General features: G+C 31.9%; 1 protein-coding gene across 6 annotated transcripts; it reads left to right on the top strand.

The window, feature by feature from the left end:
- Positions 1 to 450: 450 nt before the first annotated feature.
- Positions 451 to 23,640, top strand: LOC134694934 (heterogeneous nuclear ribonucleoprotein L-like). 6 transcript variants are annotated; one of them, XM_063556047.1, is made up of 18 exons: positions 451 to 579; positions 3,200 to 3,309; positions 3,782 to 3,830; positions 4,421 to 4,459; positions 4,922 to 5,001; positions 6,284 to 6,362; positions 7,086 to 7,268; positions 8,287 to 8,350; positions 8,818 to 8,850; positions 11,996 to 12,049; positions 13,735 to 14,117; positions 14,778 to 14,933; positions 16,786 to 16,907; positions 17,660 to 17,790; positions 19,718 to 19,791; positions 20,896 to 20,953; positions 21,672 to 21,767; positions 22,321 to 23,640. In XM_063556047.1, the coding sequence occupies exons 1-18, from the start codon at positions 517 to 519 to the stop codon at positions 22,449 to 22,451; spliced, it is 1,905 nt and encodes a 634-aa protein (XP_063412117.1). In that variant the 5' UTR covers positions 451 to 516; the 3' UTR covers positions 22,452 to 23,640. The 6 variants fall into 6 exon arrangements, with proteins under 6 accessions (XP_063412117.1, XP_063412116.1, XP_063412114.1 ...); XM_063556046.1 differs by having other exon boundaries at positions 4,922 to 5,022; positions 13,738 to 14,117; XM_063556044.1 differs by having other exon boundaries at positions 4,922 to 5,022.

Here is a 23,640-nt window from a genome sequence, read left to right as displayed (position 1 = left end):
ATTAGTCTTTCGTTTGTGTGTGTCTGGTAATATCAAATAACTTGGTTAGAATATTGGTTAGAATGATAACAAATCACAGAGTTATCTCCCCTTATTTGTTAATTTCTAGTGCATTTCAACCAAATTGTATCTTCTATTACCAGAACAGAAAACAGAAATGAATGTTATTTTTGTGCATAACTACATATTATGAACTGAAATCAATGTCAAATATTGGGTGGGGTTTTTTGGTCATGTTTTCATCACTGCCTGATTCTTAGACAGACTGGCACTTAAACATGTTAAAGGGTTGGCTTTATTGGAACTTATATTATTGTGATGACAGGGCCAGGTATTAAAAACAACAAAACACTAAGTGTAGAGTACTCGTAGTTCCTGAGAGCTATTTTATATATTTTGCATAAATTATCCAATCCCTACATGAATAAAATCGGCACGATCGAACTTTCCGGATTTATTGATCTTTCCGTCATTGTTACTGCATTTTTTCTCTCCTTCGCACATTTGCAAATAAAAATGGCCGGCTACGAGGGTCATGTTAATAAAAGACAAAGAGTTGACGATGCACATTATGACAGAGTAAGTTTATGTTTATATTTTGATAAATCTATCCATCTGTTGATAAAATCACAAATTCTTTATGATGTAGTACGAATGTGTTTGAACCAGGATAAAGTTTGACCGCGTGGGTAGGGGAGACAATTTACCATAATTATTGATTATTAACTTTATTTTGTTATTTTGTCTCTTATTTTTTTTTGTAATATGTCTTCCGTCCTTTGACATTTGTTTTTAATAGTTATCTTTAATGGTTTCTGGTTCAATTCAACGATTTTTCTAATTTTAAGCCAAAAACGAAAAATTATTCAAAATTGGAATAAATTTGCTACACTTCGAAAGGAATATCGATGTGTTTACAAAGTTCATAAGTATTGTTATAACTTGTATTATTTTTGTGGATTTATATTTCTACTGATATAATGTAAAAATATATGTCCTAGATATTTACTAACAAATGTTCCATAGAAAAAAAGGAGGCAAAATTGCCATCCAATGTAAAAGGGTAGGTGTAGGTGGTCTGATTCCACCTTAACGATTGTCAAGAAAGAATTATAGTTATCCCTTACCATTGTAAACTCGTACCAACGTCAACTCGTACCACTTTTAAAAAACTCGTACCAACGTCAACTCGTACCACTGCTAACTCGTAATAGGAACATATATTGATATACTGTTCCCAGCTCGTAACAACTTATTTAAATGCAGTTAAATGGGTTTTTTAAAATGATGTATATAAATTGAAAGTACAATGACCAATTTATAGCTAATGTTCCCTGACTATTAGATAGAAAATACCGTGGCAGATTTGCTTTGATGTCTCCTTTGACTTTTTTTTAAAACTTTTACTGATAATTATTGAATTTAATTTTTAATCATTCCAAATTAATTCTTCATGAAAAAATCCTAGCAGTTAATCAAAATGATTTCAAAAATGAAATTCTTACTATTTATAAATAACAAGTTACAATGAAATGTAACTGTTTCCTGTTCCTGAATTTTCCTGCCAAAAAGCACATGGCTTTCAACAATCGTAAACATAGCATTCGATTTGTGATCATGGATTACAGCATTAATTAATTTAATTTGGATAATTTGGATATAGATATCAGAGTTCGCGAAAACTTCGTTTGATCCGTCTGTCATTGGACCGACAAAGCAAAATTATTTGTCAGTCCTACAAAATTTTTGCCAGTCCTAAAAAATCTGTCAATTTGATCCTAATATAAAATAATAACATATTTTATCCAAAAATATCTTTATTATTATTTTTATTTTTATTTTTTCACAGCCACGGACAAATTAATAATGAAGGGCACGTTCTGTTCTTCTGATTGTTCTTATAGTCATCTGAACTATCAATTTCATCAACTGAATCATTTTCTCAGTATTTGTTATCTCCATCTAAGATTTCAATCGCCGATTGTTTGCCAAGAACAAATTTAGCAGGCCACGTGTAGATCGGCACTAAGTTTTCCATAGGTTTCAGCTTGTCTATAATAACAGGAATCCAGTACCGGAAATAACCTGCAGGTACATCTGAAGACCGATGTAAATACGTATTGGAAATAGTTGCGATACAACTAATTACCGATAAAAAGGGAACTACAACGGCCGTTTTTACATCGGTCATCAGGACAGGCACTAGGTTTCAAAATACTGGTCCGAGTCTCATTTTGGCGGTCAGGACCGACAGGACCGACCATTTTCGCGAACTCTGAGATATTCAACTTAAGGTACAGTTAAACTGAGACTACGATAAAACATTGTCTGGTTCACCTAAGTCCAAATAATCGTATAGTCTTGAAAAGGTTTTTTATTTGCTGTGATGCCATCCTATGTCACTTCATCTTCGCTAGCCAAGGGTTACAATCCACTCCCGCTCTCTTCACCCTTGGCGGATAGAGCTAACATTTGTGATAATAATGTTGCGCCATCTATTGGAAGATTAAAATCACGCCCATTCCGAATACATTATTCTTGACCAATGGTAGCACTTGAACTCTTCAATTTGGAGGTAAAAACACGGTAGCGTCTAAATTCTACAAACTTGGTAAAGCCGGAAATGAAAATATACGTCAACATTCATGCATTTGTGCATGAAACATACACAGGAACTTTTATTGGTTGATTAATAACATTCAAGTTGTCACTAAATATAGTCGTATGTTTAGGGATGTAAAGACTTGTCGCACAATAAACATGTGGTAATTGTTTACAAACACTTTCTACATTTACACGTGATCATGTTAATGCCGCTTTTTGATTGGATGCAGCGAGTTTTGACTGCAACCAATAAAAATCTTTATCTTGTGTCTCCGAAATTTTATCTCAATCCGCCAAGGGTGAAGAGAGCGGGAGTGGATAGTAACCCTTGGATAGCCAAGATGATGTCACTTGTATGAGGAAAGAAAATATATGGTATATCTTATGAAACAGATAGAAAAAGAAGACTCCCAGAAGTTTTGCCTACTACCAAACATGGAAGGGAAATGACTAAATGTTAATCATGTTAATGTGTATTTTTCAGTGAAAAATTTATAATTCTTAATTAGAATTTTCAAAATTGCATGCTTGGTTTGTCTTTTGTGTCAAATGATTTTCTCTTGTGATGTTGAAATTCTAACTTTTTTACTTTCAGGAAGACCGACACAACCCTGAACCATCACCTGTGGTCCATGTTAGAGGATTATCGGAATATATTACCGAGGCAGATTTGATGCAGGCTGTGCAGCATTTTGGAACTGTCAAGTAGGTTTTAAGGAATACAATTTGATTACATATGTATGGAATGTACATCAGACTTTATTCATATATATATTTAAAGGAAGAATTTTTGCATAAAAAAAATTATGTCTGCTTATTGGTCGGGTTGTTGTCTCTGACACATTCCTCATTTCCAGTCTCAATTTTATCTTTGGTGACAGTATGCATGGTGATGTACATGTATGTATGCCTTACATGACACAATCATGCAACAATTTCAAAGTTGCTGTGCAACAAATTCTTTGAAAGTACTCGCACGAAATAAAGTTGAAGACTTATTTTATGGTCAATAATAAGTCATGTCAGTGGTGGTTTTAACAGTCTTGGTGTTTTCTTTAAATGAATTGCTACATTTTGTAAGTACAATAAAAAGTTGAGATATTATGGTTTTCTGATTGTATTTGTTCATGATATCGATACATATTGTTATTAAGCTATAAATGTATTCTTTTCGTAGTTACATAATGATGATGGGGAAAAGACACCAGGCTCTAGTTGAATTTGCAGTAAGTATGGAATAAAATATTATTAAATATACAGATGAATACTAGCAAGAGTTGATGGCATAAATATCATAAAACTCTAATTTTTCTGAGATTAGTTTGCCAAGAACACACTTTAATAAAAGCTAATAATGATATTATATGACACACAGAAAAACATAATGATAAATAACATTCCTAAAACACTAAACAGAAAAATATTAACTGAGTTTCCATATTACGTGAATACTGAAAAAAATACTGAGGGTGAATCATGGACTGAATTACCTCAAGATCTGAACAAGAAGTACAGTAATGTGTTAGTAATCTTTACCTGTTGAAAGTCAAAATATCTGTTTATTTTTAAAAGAAAATATGTGGAGATCTTATTTTATATGAAATGAAACTAATCAGAGAAATGTTTTAAAACATACTAGAAAAAACAAGAAGTTCAATTCATATTTTGTTAGAGAAAATCTTAAGAGGTTTGCATAAAAAAATATTAAAAAATATGTTGTTTTCTTTGCATAAAGCAGGAGATGCAAAGTAACTATCTAAATATATATATAGTTAAACAGTAAATATGCTTAAATGTTTTTATTTTTTCTCTACAGGATATATCTGGAGCAAAAAACTGTGTCAACTATTCCTTAGTAAGTATGAAAACTTTGGTCTTATTATTGCAATAAGTATTTTAAAATTTATTCTGTAATACTCTTGAAAAAATTTAGTTTTCAGAGTATTTTTAAGAAATTTTTCATTTAGTATACCAGAACTTCCATCAATTTAAGTTTATCTATCAACTAGTGCTGCCTGGTTTTACAAATTTGTTATTTGTTACACAACATATATTTATGAAATAAGTAAGTAATAACAGCTAATTTGAAATTTGGTTATTTTTTGTGAGACAAATGCTTATAAAAATTATAGGGTCTGTACTTGTGGTGCTTCAAATGGGGTCAGTTGGAAAACTATTAACTTTTACCTTTTAGTTAAATGACTTTTATTAAATCAATAGATAATATAACAACAGAAATATGAAAATTGAAAACTAATTTCTTTTGGAGTGTTTTTAATAATTTATCACATAATATGACTTTCACATTGATTTTCAGAACAATCCAATTTATGTTGGACAACAAGCAGCATTTTTCAACTACTCCACCAGTCAAAGAATTCAAAGGCCAGCACCTGGGTATAATGATCCCAATTACATGTAAATTGTAGAACCGTTTGTTAGTCAGGAAAATTATCTATAGATATTGTACAATCTAGGCATTGTCTAGAATGTAGAATTCTACATACTGTTCAGGAAAATTCAGAAAGATTTGTGTTGATGATCAATGAATTTCGTTAAATGCTATATACAAATAATTCCTTGAAAAAGTAAAATAACAAAAGTAATGAATACCTGATAAATTAAAAAAATACGCCAAAAAAGTAAACCTCACAGACATTTCTGAATTTTCAATTGTTATTATATAATTTAGGCATTGCCTAGCAAGTGAGCTCAGCAGTTTTCTGCATTTCCTTAATCAGCTCTTGCACCCTTTGAACCAATAGCAACACGATTAATTTTTATAAATGCTCATTGTTTAATTAAAAAAACTAACTGATGGTGTGAAAAAAGTATTGTGAAAATTTGATGGAAACTGTAATCATAGCATAGGAATTTCACTATTTTTTCCTATTTTTGACTTCAACTGAACCTGAAACTGGAAGTTGTCATTTCCAATCAGTATTTCAATAATACTAAGGATAAGTAGTTATATGCCTGCGGGTTTGCACTATTTTTTCAAGTTTTAAGCCTCTGAACTTCCTGTGTAAGACACCAAAGGATAGCCCTCCCCTTTAAGAAAACCGTGTTTCTTCTGATTTTAATTTTCCAAGGTCTGTATTTGAGCGCAAAATGCAATTTATGCATGAGAAACATGACTGAACATGCATAACTTTCGAAATAAGTTTCATAAAGTTTACTTCTAAAAGTATGGAAGGCCATTAAAGCCAAATAAAGGTGTTTTGGTTATGGTGCATATGACAGTCAGCATGGTAAGGGTTAAGTACTTGTTCTGTTTGAGCTCACTTCATGTTTAACACTGTTGCAATTTTTTTAACCACACATACGTTAATTTAGTTGTCTATGTTACTCATTGGTTAAAATATAGAAATATAACTTTTCTGATCTACCTGTGATCCTATGATCTTACTATTTGATGAGCATGCCTCAAAGAAGGAACACTATAAGTAATCAAAGTATTATTTTATCAATTTAATTTTAGCCAACATATTATTTTAAAATCAGTAAATAAACAGATTCCACTAATGTCAATGAAAGTATTTTTTGTAGGAAGAAATATTCCTCTCTCAACATTTTAATATAATAAATTAAACTTATTAAGTGACAAAATGTGCCACTCCTGATTCAGTAGGAAAATCCATATGTTTATACTTGCAAATTATTATATTACTTTTTACAGGATGGGAGATGATCCAAATAGACCACCAAACCATATACTATTGTTCACAGTCCTGAATCCACAATATCCAATCACTGTGGTAAGTAAAACAGTTTTGATTGGTCTACTGTTTTATCTAGTCATTATTAAACATGTTGAACAACAGTTTAGATTGGTCTTCCAATTGATCAGTTATTTTTAGAAACAGTTTTCATTGGTTTACCTAATAATGAGTTATATATCGCCTTTTTCCATCCTTGTTTAGTACAGACATATCTTTGATGCAAGTGTTGCTGCAATGAATTATGTTTGAAACTAACTGATAAATGGGAATAATTGGTATTAAATTTCAATTTGAAATTTCAACCAGAATAAGTGAACATTTTTGAAACTTGAAAATTTTACTATTAGATATTAAACCAGTCTGGTGAAATATGAAAATAAATAAAGTAGGTAGGAGATACAATGTAAGTTTACAAACCCATGACCAAACAGAGAGATCTTAATGTTGCCATCAGTGAAGCTACCAATAACATTTCATCAATAGATGAGCTGGCAATTTGCTGTTTCAGAATCAAATTCTTGATAATATTTTTCAAAATGAAATGCTTCAATGGAATGTCTTAAAACAATTGAAATTCAAACAATGACAGAATGCCATTTTCATTTTGTGGTACGGATTAGACTACATATATATATACATGATATGAAACTGTAAATAAACCGATCTATAGTTTGAATTTTTTTTTCCCTCATGCATTTCGATCATGAACCAAGGAAATATAGTTGGAAACTTTACTGTTATTGTTTTCTCTATTTTTAGGATGTTATGCAGACAATTTGTTCAGCACATGGTCAAGTACTGAGAATAGTCATCTTCAAGAAGAATGGTGTACAGGCTATGATTGAGTTTGAGAATGTTGACTGTGCTACACGGGCCAAGCAGGCATTAAATGGAGCAGATATCTACTCTGGTTGTTGTACTCTCAAGATTGAGTTTGCCAATGTAAGAATAAGAATTTACCATGAAAAACTTAAAATTTTGCTGTACCCAGTTTTTGAAGAATTTCTGTCCTTTCAAAGACACTTATCAACATTTCTATAAACTAAATAAACAGATAATTTTGGGTAAGCTGGTAATCCCCACCATGCATTTCTATTTAAAGCAATTGTCACACAATTTATTAATTGGAAACTGTATCTTCTTGAATTATATATAAAAAAGAAGATGTGGTATGATTGCCAATGAGACAACTACCCACAAAAAGACCAAAATGACCCAAACATTAACAACTATAGGTCACCGTACGGCCTTCAACAATGAGCAAAGCCCATACTGCATAGTCCGCTATAAAAGCTCCTGACTTGGGACAGGCACATACATAATAATGAGGCGGGGTTAAATATGTTAGTTGGAACCCAACCCTCCCTTAACCTGGGACAGTGGTAAGAACGATTTGTATAAATCAGTTGAAAAAGACTTAACTCATCAGATAGACAAAAAATACAAGTGGAAGTGGCCGGGTACTTATACATCCCGACACAAAAAGACACAATGGACAGATCTAAGAGTACTCTGACAGCTAGTTCAAAGCCACTAACAAGTAATAAAAAAATCATGCATCTAAGACTAAAAAATATATATAATATGTTAAATTGTTTGATAATGAAGAAAAGGAAACATTTATACAGTTCAGCCAACCCTATAAAAAGTTGGCACATACATGCATTCTGTTCATTTGGTCTTTCTATTTATCCTAATCATTCTTGTGCATACAGTTACAATATTGGAAAAAAAATGATTAATTCCACCACATTTTAATATGCTTAATCCATTTCTGAAATTGTATCAGATAGGTTGTTTACAACATTATATATTTTGGAATATATATTATCTGTGGTGGATTTTTGGAATTGATTATTCTCAAGTGATATAATTCTCTAACTGACAATAGTTTGGCAATGCAAGTACATGTAAAGGTATATTATTTTGTATGTAAAATTTGTTTTTTCTACTTTTCCAGCAAACAAGACTTAATGTAATCAGAAATGACTCTGAAAGTTGGGACTACACAAACCCTAATCTAGGTAAGATTTGTTATATTTTGTACCCATTTTTTCACCAAAATATACATGGTCAAAAAGCCAGACTTAGGTATGCTGTTTCAAACTGCAGTGGCAACAAATTGTTGAAGAATGTGATTAAGTCACTTATGATAAGTTAATGATATTTGGTTTTCAGCTGTATATGCATTGGCAAATCTTATTTCCACAGAAATTTCTAGGCCTTGTACCTTTAGTCATGGTTCATTTTCATAATGTAACATGTTCAAGTTTTTTACTTTTACATTTTACTATCAAGATTACATACAGGCAAGACATATCTCTGTGTCAAAAATTTATTAATACTTCATATAGATTTTCCTTATTCCACCTGAAAAGTTCAAACAAAACTTACGAACCAATAGAACGGGTTCAAACAAAATTAATCAACCAATAGAAAAGGTTCAAACAAAACTAACCAACCAATAGAAAGAATGAATTGATTTTTTAAGATAAAAAACATGGTATTGAGGAAGCTGTAAATGGTATGTCTGTCATAATGTGTAAAGGATAGATCCAGTGTAAAAAATATTATGTTTACAATGTTAGAACTGTATACAATAATTTTCCCTAAGAGGGACATAGTTTTACAAGATCTTATAATGAAAAAGTAATTAAAAAAAAATGCATCTAGTATTTTTTACGGAAAAAATGCTAATATTCTGTTTTGGAATTTAAAATTCTTGTAAATTTTTAAGTTATTTTAGACTTCATAAATCTTTCATCGGTGTGGATTTCTTAATTGGCTTTTTACTACCTGGATCTGAGCTTTGACTATTTTTTTTTTGTTATTCATTGATGTTTAATTTTGCATTGTTGTTGACATTTTAAAAGTTTCATACATTTAAAGTATTATTTGTGACATACAGGTTACTAAAATTTTCATTAATAATTGTTTAAATATGAATTTTACAAACATTGTTACAAGAACATTGAAACTCTACATATACATGATATACAACTATTAATTGTAAGTTGAAGTACAATTGGCAATTTTACATTTTAATCACCACCTTAGCATTCTCAAGCATTATGGAAGGCGGTGGATTTTATTGTCTGTAATTGATATTTTCTGCTTCTCCATTAAATGTGCACCAATTATGTGAAGAAGCATGAAGATTTAATTGTAAATTGCTTAGACTCCTTTTTTTTTTTTTAAAGAACAAGATTTTGTGTCTAGATTTTGTTGAGGTTTTTTTTTAGCATTAATTTTTTTATGTCCACAAAATTGTAAAATTTCCAGTTGTACTTTAACTTCAGGCACAAAACTGTAATTTATATTTCTTTTTTAACATAATACATGTACATTCTGTTATAACTACATTGTAAACTATTTTACTAGAAACCTTTTAACATTTTGAAAACATACATTGTAATTTTTGTAGTTCCAATAACTTACAAAATATGATTGTACGACAAAGAAACAAATACTTTACAAGTTTATTGATTTTTTATATCATACTTTTTACATGTATTTCAACATTAAAACAATACCTTTTTTTTGTATTATTCAACAAAGCATATTAAATTAACAGGTACATTTTGCATTATTTTTACTATTTCTACAAGAAAATTTGAAACATTTCATTCATTCTCAAAGATAGCAACAAAAATATATTAACAGTTAACAAATTAAATAATTTTTTGCATCATTACGAACATTTGACTTGTAATTTTTGATCAACAAAATTAACAACCTTCAAAAGAAAACACTAAAATATAACAGTTTGGAACCAGAACCATCATATTCTCTTCTTATGTTAAATTCAGATAAAAAAATATCTACTCAAACTTTGATGTCTATTTCTACAGTATATAATTGTCATACAGAAATAAAGAAACCAAAACTGAAATTTGACGGTCATGAAAAGATATTTACCTGTAAAATGTACTTTTTCATTCATATTTGTAAAAAAAACTATTCACTGTTTATCAGAAATTGTTTTGGTATTGGTTAGACTTATAAGCAAACAATAAAAAAAATGCTCGTGATAGAGACAATGGAATTTGTACAATCAATTTTCTTGGTAAACAGTGACCAATTATTTCACATGTACCTTTTAAAATTCATTTCACTACATCAAGATTCAGCATTATACTTGGAAAACTTAGCATTGTGGATAATTACCTAGCTAGCAGCATAGAGAATATGAATAAAATGTGATTAAACAAACATTGAATCAAAAGCCAACTTACTAGCAGATGACAAATGGATGTAGCCTGGAAGATGAAAGCTTACGCAATACCTAGAAATGCTTTTGCAGAAACCAGAATAAAAATACCTGTATTTCAACATACAAAATAATTCCAGTCATTAGCCTACTCTCATAGAAATAGAAATATGATGGATTTCTCATTTGTTTTACAAATCAAACTCTAAAAATAGACCAGACAACATTCAAAACTTGCAGAATCAATGAAGACTCCGACCAATCAAGACCAGGACTAGAACCTTGAAATTTCATACAAAATGAACTGTGACAAATATGGACTTATACTATTACCACCAGATGAAACAAATCATTTTCTTGATACCTATAAATGGATTTACCTACAATACCTGTATATAAATCAGAAAACGAAAAAAATCTAAGTTGGAAAGTTAAAAATAAATCTCTGCAGAAGTTTCATCCAAATCCCACAAAGACAGACCAAAGACAACATAACAATCACCCAATGGGAAATTAAATTCAAACAGACCAATCAAAACAGGGGTTACAAAAACAAAAACCTCTCTTTATAATGTACTGATTGTTTTGATTGGTTATTTATTAACAGCACCATGGGAACAACTTGGATGCAGACTTCTTCAAGTCCTGTATAGTGGATGAGTCATCAGTGGTGTACAAGATCCTACTGAGGCATTATATTATAGATTAGAATGTTACAAACATGTAAACAACCTCACAAATACTTGCAGTCTTTTTATATTGTTATGATTGCGATCAGTGGAGCTTTTATTAATGGAGACTTTCTTACATTATACACCAGGATAACCATAAAACATGTATTTTGATCAATTTGTTTTAGTTCTAGAAAATGTTGAGAAAGTTGTTATCTTTTCAGATAAATGGGTATTTTTAAGCCAAAATTGGAATTTCAAATCTGTTTTTTTTTTAGAATGTCAGATAAAATTGGCTGTCAAAATATACACAGTGTTGTACATTTCATTAGAAAAAAACTTTAGAAATATTGAATATTTATTTTCATGACATATTGCACTTTGATAATTATTTTGGATTTGCATATTTAAACCAAGAAATTTAGAAACTTGACAAATTTAAAAAACATGTAGAATTAATTTGCAAAAGATCAAAACAATTTTGATATTTTACAATAGAAATAAACGTGAGGACCAGTAAATTTTGCAAGGACCACCAGGGAAAAAAGATTGAATGAAGTTTGGCACTTGATTTTGAATAGGAGAGAATTCCACACATATTTCTATATATATGTTTATGGATATATAAAAGTCAAGAGAATACATTGAAATTATTGCATTCATGAGATCTTGCAAGTAAACAATGGATGATTATGGCTTAACATTCTTCAATATATATAAACCACAAAATTGAGAAGTAATACAATTACATGATTTATTAGTTTCAATTTGAAATTTTATTTGTACAGGAAATGAACCAGCAGGAGCAGGACGACCTCTTTTACCAGATCCTAGATATCAAGGTTAGCTATCCTCTTATGGTTATAAAATACACAATGTGACTGAAAGTTTGAAAAAAATACAGCATTTTGAAGTTAAAGTCAACTGAATTTAGTCCAAAATTATGCACAAGTTTTTTTTAAATTAAACCAAAAAAATACAATTTCCATTGCAAAAACAACAGAAAATTTGTAGTCAATGTAATTAGGGCCCCGCCGAAAAGGCGGGTCGCCCTATAGTGATCAGTCTGTCCGTCCGTCCGTAACACTTTCGTGTCCGCTCCATATCTAGAGAACCATAATGATTTCATACTTTATACTTTACATGTATATTAACCACCACCAGAGGGTGTGTCATGATGTATGTACAACTTCCTAGGTCAAAGGTCAAGGTCAAAAACTTTGGTTTCAGTTGACAACCCTGTGTTCTTTGGTGAAGATCGTGTCCGCTCCATATCTAGATAACCGTTATGATTTTATACTTAATACTTAACATGATTATTAACCAACACCCAAGGGTGTGTCATGATGTATGTACAACTTCCTAGGTCAAAGGTCAAGGTCAAAACCTTTGGTTTCAGTTGACAACCCCGTGTCCTGTGGTGAAGATCGTGTCCGCTCCATATCTAGATAACCGTTATGATTTCAAAGTTTATACTTGTCATCCATTTTAACCACCACCAGAGGGCGTGTCATGATGTATGTACAACTTCCTAGGTCAAAGGTCAACGTCAAAAAAACTTTGGTTTCAGTTGACAACCCTGTGTTCTGTTGTGAAGATTGTGTCTGCTCTATATCTTGAGAACCATTATGATTTCAAATATTATACTTGACATCCATTTTAACCAACACCAGAGGGTGTGTCATGATGTATGTACCACTTCCTAGGTCAAAGGTCTGTCTGTCTGTTGGTCTGTCCATCGCTAACAAATTTGATCCACACTATATTTTGAGAGGACAGCTGTTATTATTTCATACTTTATACCTGACAAACATTTTCAACTTAACATATATATTAAATGTGTCATAATGTATGCATCCTAGGTCAAAGGTCAGTCCGTTGGTCTGTCCATCCGTTCGTTGTTCTTAACAAATTGTGTCCGCTTTACCTCTCGAGAACCGTTAATATTTCATACTTTATACTTGGTGGGTCATAATATATTGAAGGCATAATTCTAAAAATATGTGACAAATATCAATTGGGCAGCATCTTTAAACATTGTTCAAACATCAATCCATATATCCAGAAGTCACCTTAGAGTAGTCAACAATGAGTTCACATCATGCAGTCATATCACTATTATACTATGAAAGTAAGTTGAGAATATTTATCAGTTTTAACTTAAAATCTTAGATTAAAATCACATGTGAGACTATGTAATAACTTCCAAATAATGCTTCATATCAGATTATCCATACAACTTATTTACCCCACATTATTGACAGCGGGGCCCAAAGAGATGGCTCCCATCTCAATGAAATCTAGTTACAAATGCTTTTATTTAACAATACTGATAAAAATGTTCCATTTTGTCAAAGAGTTAAAAATTCCTATAAGAGTGCTATTTAGCTTCTTCAAATTTGTTGCATTGTTTAAAATTGTTAAGTCTTTGATCACTAATCCATTTCAATTCAAAAGGTAATAAATAACCATACAACTGAATGTATGTAAAAGGTGACTTGACATTATATTTACATTTTTAAAACAGCAGGTTCAGGACCACCACCACCACAGGGAGGTTATTCACAAGGCCAAGGAGGGTACCAACAACCTCCAAATTCAGGATATGGACCCCCTCCACCACCACAGGGAGGTGGATATGGTGGAGCCCAGGGAGGATATGGGCAGAACCAAGGCTACGGAGCACCACAGGGTGGTTATGGAGCACCTCCATCAGGAGGCTATGGTGCACCACCACCATCGAACAGTTATGGCGGAGGTGGAGGAGGAGGCTATGGTGAGGGAGATGGATATGGCGGAGGTTATAATTCAGGACCACCCCCCAGAGGAGGTGGTGGATATGATGACAGGTACCCACCAAGAGACGGAGGATACAGGGATAGAGGCAGCTATGATTCTGGGGATAGAAGGGTAAGAGTTATAACTGAAGGATACTATAAACAAATTAATTTTTGTGATGGATTTATTTTGGAACTTTCCTAAGCAGTACAATAACACAAAGATAAATCTTCATGCTTATGCAGAACTCATAATATCCTTTCTCTAAGAAATACAGCAAGAAAGTTGCCCAAAAAAATAGCCAGTTAATGATTAATTCCACTAGAAAGGGCTTAATGCAATAAAATATACACAATAAATAGGTTTGCTTACAGTATAATAGAAATTATCTAGTGATTCATTCAATAGACTGCAGTAATAGAACACCACACAGAAAACTTAAAGAAAACAACCTTGAATAAAACCGGGGATGAACTCAAAATTAATTCTCATAAGAAAATTCATTTTTTCATGTAGTCTTTTAACATTTTCTTAAATTCTTACTTAAATGATTTTCATTTAGACTGAGAAATTGTGTTTACATTTGCAGCATTTTTTTCCTGAACTGAAAAATGGTTCTTCCTCGAAATTGTCTCCCCTTTTTAAATCATCCTTTGTTATAGAAACCTTTGTTAAATGTTTTTTTAATCTGAAAAACAAGGTTGCAACAGATGTTCACAAAACTCCACCCCTAAGATGACATTTAAGGCTGTAGGAAAATAGTCTTATTAACAAGAATTATATTTGTTACAGGGAGGTAGAGGTGGCTACAGATCAGGTTACAGTGATGGACCCCCTGGAGCTAGTGGACTCTCCCAGGGAGCAGTAATTATGGTGTATGGATTAGACAATGAAATGAACTGCGAACGACTATTTAATCTATTCTGTCTGTATGGCAATGTAGTCAGGGTATGTATTTAAATTGAGAGCTTATTCCTTAATGCATGTTGTTTAAAGGTTAGGTTGGCTTGCTGGCTTTATATAAAAAAGAAGATTTTGTATGATTGCCAATGAGACAACTCTCCACAAGAGACCAAATGACACAGAAATTAACAACTATAAGTCTTTGTTTATATAAATGTTGGTTCAATCATTGTTTTTAAGATTTACGTTTGCAATCAATAGAGATGCAAGGATTTAGCTTGCATAATGTTATTATACCCCTGCTTTAAAAAAGGGGGGTTATACTGTTTTACCTCTGTGTCAGTCAGTTCGTCCAATGAAACTTTCGTCACATTTTTCTCAGGAACTACACATCCACGCTTTCTGTAATTTGGTATCAACATTTATATATGTCAGCCATACCGTGTGATGCGTTTTCAGATTCATCACTTGACAACTTCCTGTTTACCGAACACTTGTATGATTTTACACATGATATCCGAGTTGAAAATTTTCTTCACATTTTTCTCAGGAACAACAATACAAGGATTTCTGTAATTTGGTTTCAGGATTTATATAAGTCAGCTATACCGTGTGATGCGTTTTCAGATTCATCACTCGACAACTTCCTGTTTACCGAACACTTGTATGATTTTACACATGATAGCCAAGTTGAAAATTTTCGTCACTTTTTTCTCAGGAACTACAATACAAGGATTTCTGAAATTTGGTTTCAGGATTTATATAAGACAGCTATACCGTGTGATGCGTTTTCAGATTCATCACTCGACAACTTCCTGTTTACCGAACACTTGTATGATTTTACACATGATAGCCAAGTTGAAAATTTTCGTCACATTTTTCTCAGGAACTACAATACAAGGATTTCTGAAATTTGGTTTCAGGATTTATATAAGACAGCTATACCGTGTGATGCGCTTTCAGATTCAACACTTGACAACTTCCTGTTTACCGAACACTTGCATATTTTTACACTATTAATATTATCCACTTGCGGCGGGGGTATCATCAGTGAGCAGTAGCTCGCAGTTTCACTTGTTAGATGCTTGAGCAAACATTTATTTAAACAAAGCAAGCAGGCCAACCAAACCTTAAAACTACATGCATTAGGAAAATAACTAACTCTTTTATCTCGTGTTAGGATAAGTGTTTTTAATAAACCATTCATAGATAGACATGCATGAGACAATTTCCAAAATATACCAATATTGTATTGTATCAGAGATCCTTGTTTAATTCCTACAAGCAGGTTACACCTCCCGAAACAAAAGCTTATTTTTATAAGCTAGAGTTAGAGGAGGGGATAAGGTCTCTGCACAATGCTAGGCGGTGTTGTCGTAGAAGTAAGAAAAAAGTACAGGTTCCAGCCCTGGCGCTGCTGAGGAAGTTACGAATCAAATCTACTCTAACATTGTTAGGTTGATTTTCTAGGCACTTAAAACTATTTATTGAATGTATATATTTCAGACTAAATGACAGTCACTCAAAGGCATTCTGCTTTACAATTATTTTCAAACAACTCATTGCTAGTGCTGGGAATCAATGATTGTACTAAAACATTCAAGTGTGGAATCATTTGAGTTAATTTAGCAGGGGTGAAACTGTTGAATAAAACATTTAAATTGTGAAAGGATCAATTGTATTAAGGAAACTGTAAAATGTGTTTCAAGCAAATATAATCGTTTTGATAGGATAAAAAAGATCAAAGATACCAGGAATATAATTTTATATGTCAGATAAAGGTTTCGTCTACAAAAATACAAATCTTATCAGTGACGCTTGAATTAAAAAAAATAGAATATATAAAGTTGACAGTTGATAGGTTGTAGTATGCAATGATGTTTATTATTTCTTTCAGATTAAGTTTTTGAAGAGCAAGGATAATGCTGCTATGGTACAGATGGGGGATGCCCTGGCAGTTGATAGGTGTATGAACATGCTTAATAATACCTACTTCTTTGGAAACAAACTACAGTTAGGGTACGTACTCAGTTGATAGATTGATTGATTGTTGTTTGTTTTATGTCCAGTCCCAAATATTTCATAGGTATAAGAAGATGTGGTATGAGTGCAAATGAGACAACTCTTCATCAAATTCACAATTTATAAAAGTAAACCATTATAGGTCAAAGTACGGTCTTCAACACAGACCCTTGGCTCACACCAAACACCAGGCTATAAAAGGCCCAAAAAATTTGTGTGTAAAACCATTCAAACAGGAAAACCAACATTCTAATGTATATAAGAAACGAGAATGAATATCCAAGAAGATGATTATTGATCTTAGGGCTATTCCAGAAAAAAATGTATGGGGGGGGGGGGGGGGGGGGGGGGGGGGTTGGAAGGCAGTTTTTGTCAGCACCCACCACCCAGACAATTGTAATTGAGAATTATAGTGCATTATAGTGTGAAAAGTTGCTCGATACCCATCACCCATGTATTATTGATACAATGTGCCTTCCACCCCCCCCCCCCCCCCCCACACACATTTTTTTCTGGAATAGCCCTTATTAATTTCTCTTTGTTGTTGACTCTATTGATTTTAATTGGTGCAATAGAATTATGAACATTCTTACAATTCCCATCCAAATGATATAAATGTGAAATAATGCTGAAAATTTGTTGACTTCTGTGAAATTGGAGATTTAACCCTGTCAGAGATTTGTTCCAAATGTTCCTAAAAGATCTAGGAATAATAAGCCGAGTTTGCACAATTATATGTTTCTTTTCAGACATTCTAAACAAGCTTTCCTGAAGGATGTCGCCCAACCACATGATTTACCTGACAACACCACTTCATTTAAAGATTTCATGGGAAGTCGAAACAACAGATTCTCTAATCCTGAAGCTGCAAGCAAAAATCATATCCTTTTTCTGAAAATTGTTTTGCTGTCCATTCTAAAATTTCAGTTACCTAGAATAATGGACATACCAAAAGGTGACACTCGAAATGCACCTCCAATTTTTTGTTTCAGTCTAATGCATTCTGGGTGAAATATTCATAAGTGTACACTAAAACGTGTTTGGTTGAAAGTATGAGGCAATGAAAATTCAAACAATGATATGACCTTATTTTTATTTTTGTGAAATTTTGACTCTCCCTCCTTTAAATCTTTTGCAGAGAATACAGATAATACAGATAATACTAAAATTTGTCACTCCTAATTCTCCTCTTTAATAAATGAAAATCTTGTGTGTTGTATGATTTTGAAATTGTAAGAATTCTAGTTGATGTTGTGGGAAGGAATTTACATGTCTTCCATTTCATTTTTTGGCTGTAAAAAGTCAATAAATATTTATTATCGCAGCGACGCTATTAGTGACTGTTTAGGGTACACTTAAAAAGACAATTTGAAAAAGAACAGGAAAAAATGATTGGTCATGAATATCACTCTAGCTTGATGATGAAGTATTTTGAATGGTCCACCTACTATGTCAGGAATATGCATTAATAAAAACAACATTGAAAATAAAAACAAACTAAAAATACAAGTTCAAAAAAAATACTAAGTTTGAATAATGAAAACTGGTTTCCAAAATTTTGAAAAGATTAAAAAGACTTTAAATAGCCCTTCTTTGCATTATTTGGGGGATTTGAAATATTTGGAACTGATTTGAAACCCAGACTAGCTAGGTTATTAGAGAAAAGTGAATATTTATGAAAATATGTTGTATTTGAAAAGTATTTTGGTGAAGGTTTTGTTAAATATTCAAGAAAATGAAATTTGTATGCAAATGAGTTTCTGTTTGACAAAGTTTGGCTTTTCTCAATATTTTTTCTGCTGGACAGAATTCTAAACTTTAAAATTTTCTCCTTAACAATTTTGCAAGTATAGTAGCGTCGTCCAAAATACTTCATTTCTTTAATACTCCACCAACCATTACAGAGGAAGAAATTTCTGAGGTATTGTTTTAAAACATATTGAGTGACACGTTTCTTTACAAACTGCTATTTTGCTGTACTGCTTTACGAGTTTGATATGTGTATAAAAATATGAAATTCATGTTAATGATTTTTCCTTTTGATAGATAAAACAGAGTACAGCAAAATACAGTTTTATTAATTAGCTGGTACAAATTCTTATAAAGTATATTTGTTCATTCAGCACATATCAAGATTATATATATTTGTTTAATAAACTTGAGCTGCTATCTACATTTTAAAAAAATATTTCATGTTTCAAAATTTTACACAGATAAGAAAATATAAGAATTTGTACTAATCTTGGAGTTAAAACTAATTGGTTATATTTTTTTGTACTAACACATATATATCTAGACTGTTCTTTTCTTTTACACCCAATTGCATTCTTTTTGTAGTTTGATTGGTGTGTAATAGAGTTGACAGAAAGTTTATCAGGGCTATTCCATATTACATTAGAGGGTTGAAATGGAAGTTCCATTTTGGGATCGTGGGTCATTACAGTCTTTATGACGAACTTTTAAATCTACAGGCCCAGAGCTACATTTTTGAAATTTTTTAGTTAGATTCTGTTGGCCTGTAGATATGATTTTTACAGGCCCAAGAGCAATTTTACTAGCCTGGGCTGCCACTGAGCGTGAAGACTGTCATTAATGGTGGTATGTTCATTGGATATGTGAAAAATTATTCATATTGAGTATGTGTGTTTGTAGAAGGGGAGGGGAGGCAATCAGAAGTTCTTTCCTATTAATTTAAATGGAATAGCCCTAACAAAATAAAATGAAGATCCATTATGTTTTAGCAGCTCATCTTTTATATGGTCAGATCTATAACAGATGTTCTACAGCATTTCCTTAACACTGTTTAAGTATTGTAGCACCAACTGAAATGCTTTATATGTATAACATCCCACCTAACTTTTCTGAAGAGGAAGTCCTTGAGGTAATGTGAAAACTCCATCCATATGCAAAACAGCTGTTGTACCATGTTCTTTCCTCTTTTTGTGCGTGGCCCTGGGGGCCGAGTGGTCTAAGTAGTTACTACTGTAATCACTAGCCAGTCAGCACTGAGGTTGTGAGTTCAAATCCCGCTCATTTAGGTGCCCTCAACTTTAATATTTATTGACTAGGATTTTCAGTTTATCCATCGAATGTAGAAGGTTTTCTCCATGCACTCCGGTCTCCTCCAATAAAATCTAGTTGCCACAAAATAACCCCAAAGCAGTGCTTTAAATTGACGTTAAAAACACAAAAATCAAATCAAATAGTACTTCTTAAAAATTTTGTTTATTGCTTCTGTTTTAAGTAAAATGGCAAGGTGTCTTTATTCTGTTTTAAGTAAAATATCAAGGTGCCAATTGTCATACCTGTCATAGATATAGATGATGTGGTATGAGATAATTCTGCATCCAAGTAACACATTGTAAAAGTAAACCATTATAGGTTAAAGTATGGCCTTCAACTCAAAGCCTTGGCTCACACCCAATAGCAAGTTATAAAGGACCCCAGCCATGACTAGTGTAAAATTATTTAAACAGGAAAACCAACAGTCTAATCTATATAAGAAAAATGTTTCAAAACATATTCCAAACTTGAGATTTTACAGACTGACTACTAAATTATAGTAAAATACAATAAATAAGATACTTTGATTACAACTTGAATTACAACAATCTCTATTTATTCAAACTCTTTCAATCATGATACGACAAAAGTATTTTGCATGAGATGTCATCTTAAATGAAATTCAGTTGAAGCCAGATAGATACTGAGCTTTTGGCAGCTTTGATTTATTTACAAATTTTGATGTTATATTAAAAAAAAAAAAAATTATACATGGAAACCCTTAAATATTAAATTTTCCCCAGATGATGACCATTTGGAACGAAATTACCAGAGATAAAATTTACGACAGAGCACTTCTTAAGATAGCATACAACATACATGTAAGGCTCCAATTATAGTTATTGATTCAGGATTGTGTGGTAATTTCACACTTGTGATATTAATTGTATTTACTTATAATATTTTATCTTTTTCTTTTTAGCTGTTTGACAGAAGTGGTGCAAAGAAACCATCCAAAGTAAAAATCTTTCCCAGTAAAAGTAAGTATTATTTAAACTTTTATTAATGATAAAGAGTTTTCAAATGATAGTAATATTTATACCCCTGCTTTAAAAAAGGAGGGGTATACTGTTTTACCTCTGTCTGTCAGTCCGTCCGTCCCATGAATATTTTTCGTTGCATTTTTCTCAGGAACTACAATACAAGGATTTCTGAAATTTGGTTTCAGGGTTTATCTAAATCAGCTATACCGTGTGATGCCTTTTCAGATTGATCACTTGACAACTTCCTGTTGACCGAACACTTGTATGACTTTACACATGATGGCCAAGTTGAAAATTTTCGTCACATTTTTCTCAGGAACTTCAATACAAGGATTTCTGAAATTTGGTTTCAGGATTTATATATGTCAGCTATACTGTGTGATGCGTTTTCAGATTCATCACTCAACAACTTCCTGTTTACCGAACACTTGCATATTTTTACACTATTAATATTATCCACTTGCGGCAGGGGTATCATCAGTGAGCAGTAGGTCGAAGTTTCACTTGTTATGGATTTTTGTAAAAACTGGTATGCATTATTTAATAAACTTTAAAAACTGAAGACGTCAATTTAGACACTCCTGGAAAAGAAGAACACACCTATGTATTTATATTCAATATACTGTTGATATATTTATTTTAGTGAATTCTTATATTTGTAGATTAATTAACATTTTAAATGCATCATTAATAACTTTTTATCTTTATATTTAAGGTGAAAGAAGTTGCACTGGTCTATGTGAATTTGAGAGTAAAGCCTGGGCTATCGAGGCTCTGATTTTGACAAACCATGTGTCTATTGATAATCCAAGTAAGTTGAACATTAAATATAACCTTAAAAGATTACAGCTTATCTACTTGAGTGTGTCAATAAAATAGAAATTTACTCACAGGTTTTATATAAGACCAACCATGACAACAATATAACCTTTATTAAAATAAAGATATGAGGTATGATTGCCAATGAGACAACTATTCACCAAAGTTCAAATAAAGTATATGTAAGCAATTGTTGGCGACCTTGCAGCCTTTATCAATGAGAAAAACAATACTGTATAGTCGGCTATAAAATGCCTGACATGAATAATTTGAAAAACAAAATTGATAAAACTGACAGCCAAATTTATAATAAAACTATTAACAAAAAGACATGAATAACAGACATGAACCAACCACAACAGCTCAACTACAGGATCCTAACTTGGGACAAACATTTAAAGATATTGGTGGTGTTAAACATTTTTGTGAGTGCTCAACCCTTCCCTTACCTTGGTGTAACTGTACAACATAAGAATGAACTATAAAAAAATCTGTTGAAAAGGCTTAACTCATTAGATTGACATGTACTTATCTTTTTTTTTTAGCTGGCAAGGCACCATTCATCTTTAAATTGTGCTTCTCACCAAACACAATCTCGGAGGTTGGAGAAAGACGAGAGAGAATGGAGAGAGTCAGAGGAGGAGGAGATAGAGGGGATAGAGAAGATAGGGAATGAATAGGTCATGTGATGTGGTCACGTGATTTGACCATGTGATGTCAGACATTTTGTCTGATATATTGTTGTTTTCATTGGAATACCCTGCTACAGTATAGATGTGTGTATGACATCCAATTTCACTGAAACATTTCATTGGATATATTGAATAGATTTTCTTTCAATTATTATGACAAGAAAATTGTTTTATCAAGATCTTTGTTATTCATAAAAAAAAAAATCATGTGTCAAATAATGTAATAGGTTAAACTAATTCCCACTGTTGTTTTCATATATGTTACAATATAGGCTATACTTAGAAAAAACTAATTCCCACTGTTGTTTTCATATATGTTACAATATAGGCTATACTTAGAAAGTATGTTTTAAGAGGTCTTTAATAGGATAAGTTTTATATTTTATTCATCATCTTTCATTTCACATCACATTCATATATATCATGTAAAATAATGAAATTAGATATTATCAAGTGGGCAACTAAACCTAGGAGATATTTTTTTATTATTACATACAAATGTCAATGTGGTTGATGAAATTTTACTAATAATAAGATCCCGATTTGAACCATCCAATACTTTGATTGACATGTTGAGGCCACAAATGAGAAGAAAAGTCAACTGTTATGATGTTTTGTGCTGTACATCATTCATCTCATTATTGTAGTCAAATTAGAAGTACAACCATGTGTTGGATTGCAGGAGTCTCAGCAATCATGATACATTATTTGTGTTGTTGTTGTACATTTTTAATTCAATCAAGTCATCAGAACTCATATACCATGCTTAGAAATACCATTGAAAGATCAATTTAAAATCTTATGTCTTATCACCATAAGTTTGAGTTCATTTATATATTGTCAGTGATTTAGATAAACAGATTTATAAAAGTGTGGATGGGGGTTTAAAGTAAAGAAAAAAGTCAAAGATGACAGAAATGAAGGACCCCCCATCCAGACCTTTATGTACTCAAGAGATCATTTTGCAAATAACTATAGACAGCAGAATCTCATTCAACCTTTCAGTTTTGGAGGAGTGTACAACCACTTTTTAATTGCATGTGCTGATACATATTGAGAGAGTGAAGTAATCTCTCAATGGTATTTTTAGTCCAGGTGTAATGTATATTTTAACTAATGGATTTGTCTGTAGAATTAATATTTCTTATTGAAATAAAAAGACAATTTTGCATA

The sequence above is a fragment of the Mytilus trossulus genome, chromosome 13 (assembly GCF_036588685.1).
Source record: "Mytilus trossulus isolate FHL-02 chromosome 13, PNRI_Mtr1.1.1.hap1, whole genome shotgun sequence".
Classification (NCBI taxonomy): Eukaryota; Metazoa; Mollusca; class Bivalvia; order Mytilida; family Mytilidae; genus Mytilus; species Mytilus trossulus.
This window is presented reverse-complemented; position numbering and strand designations above follow the sequence as displayed.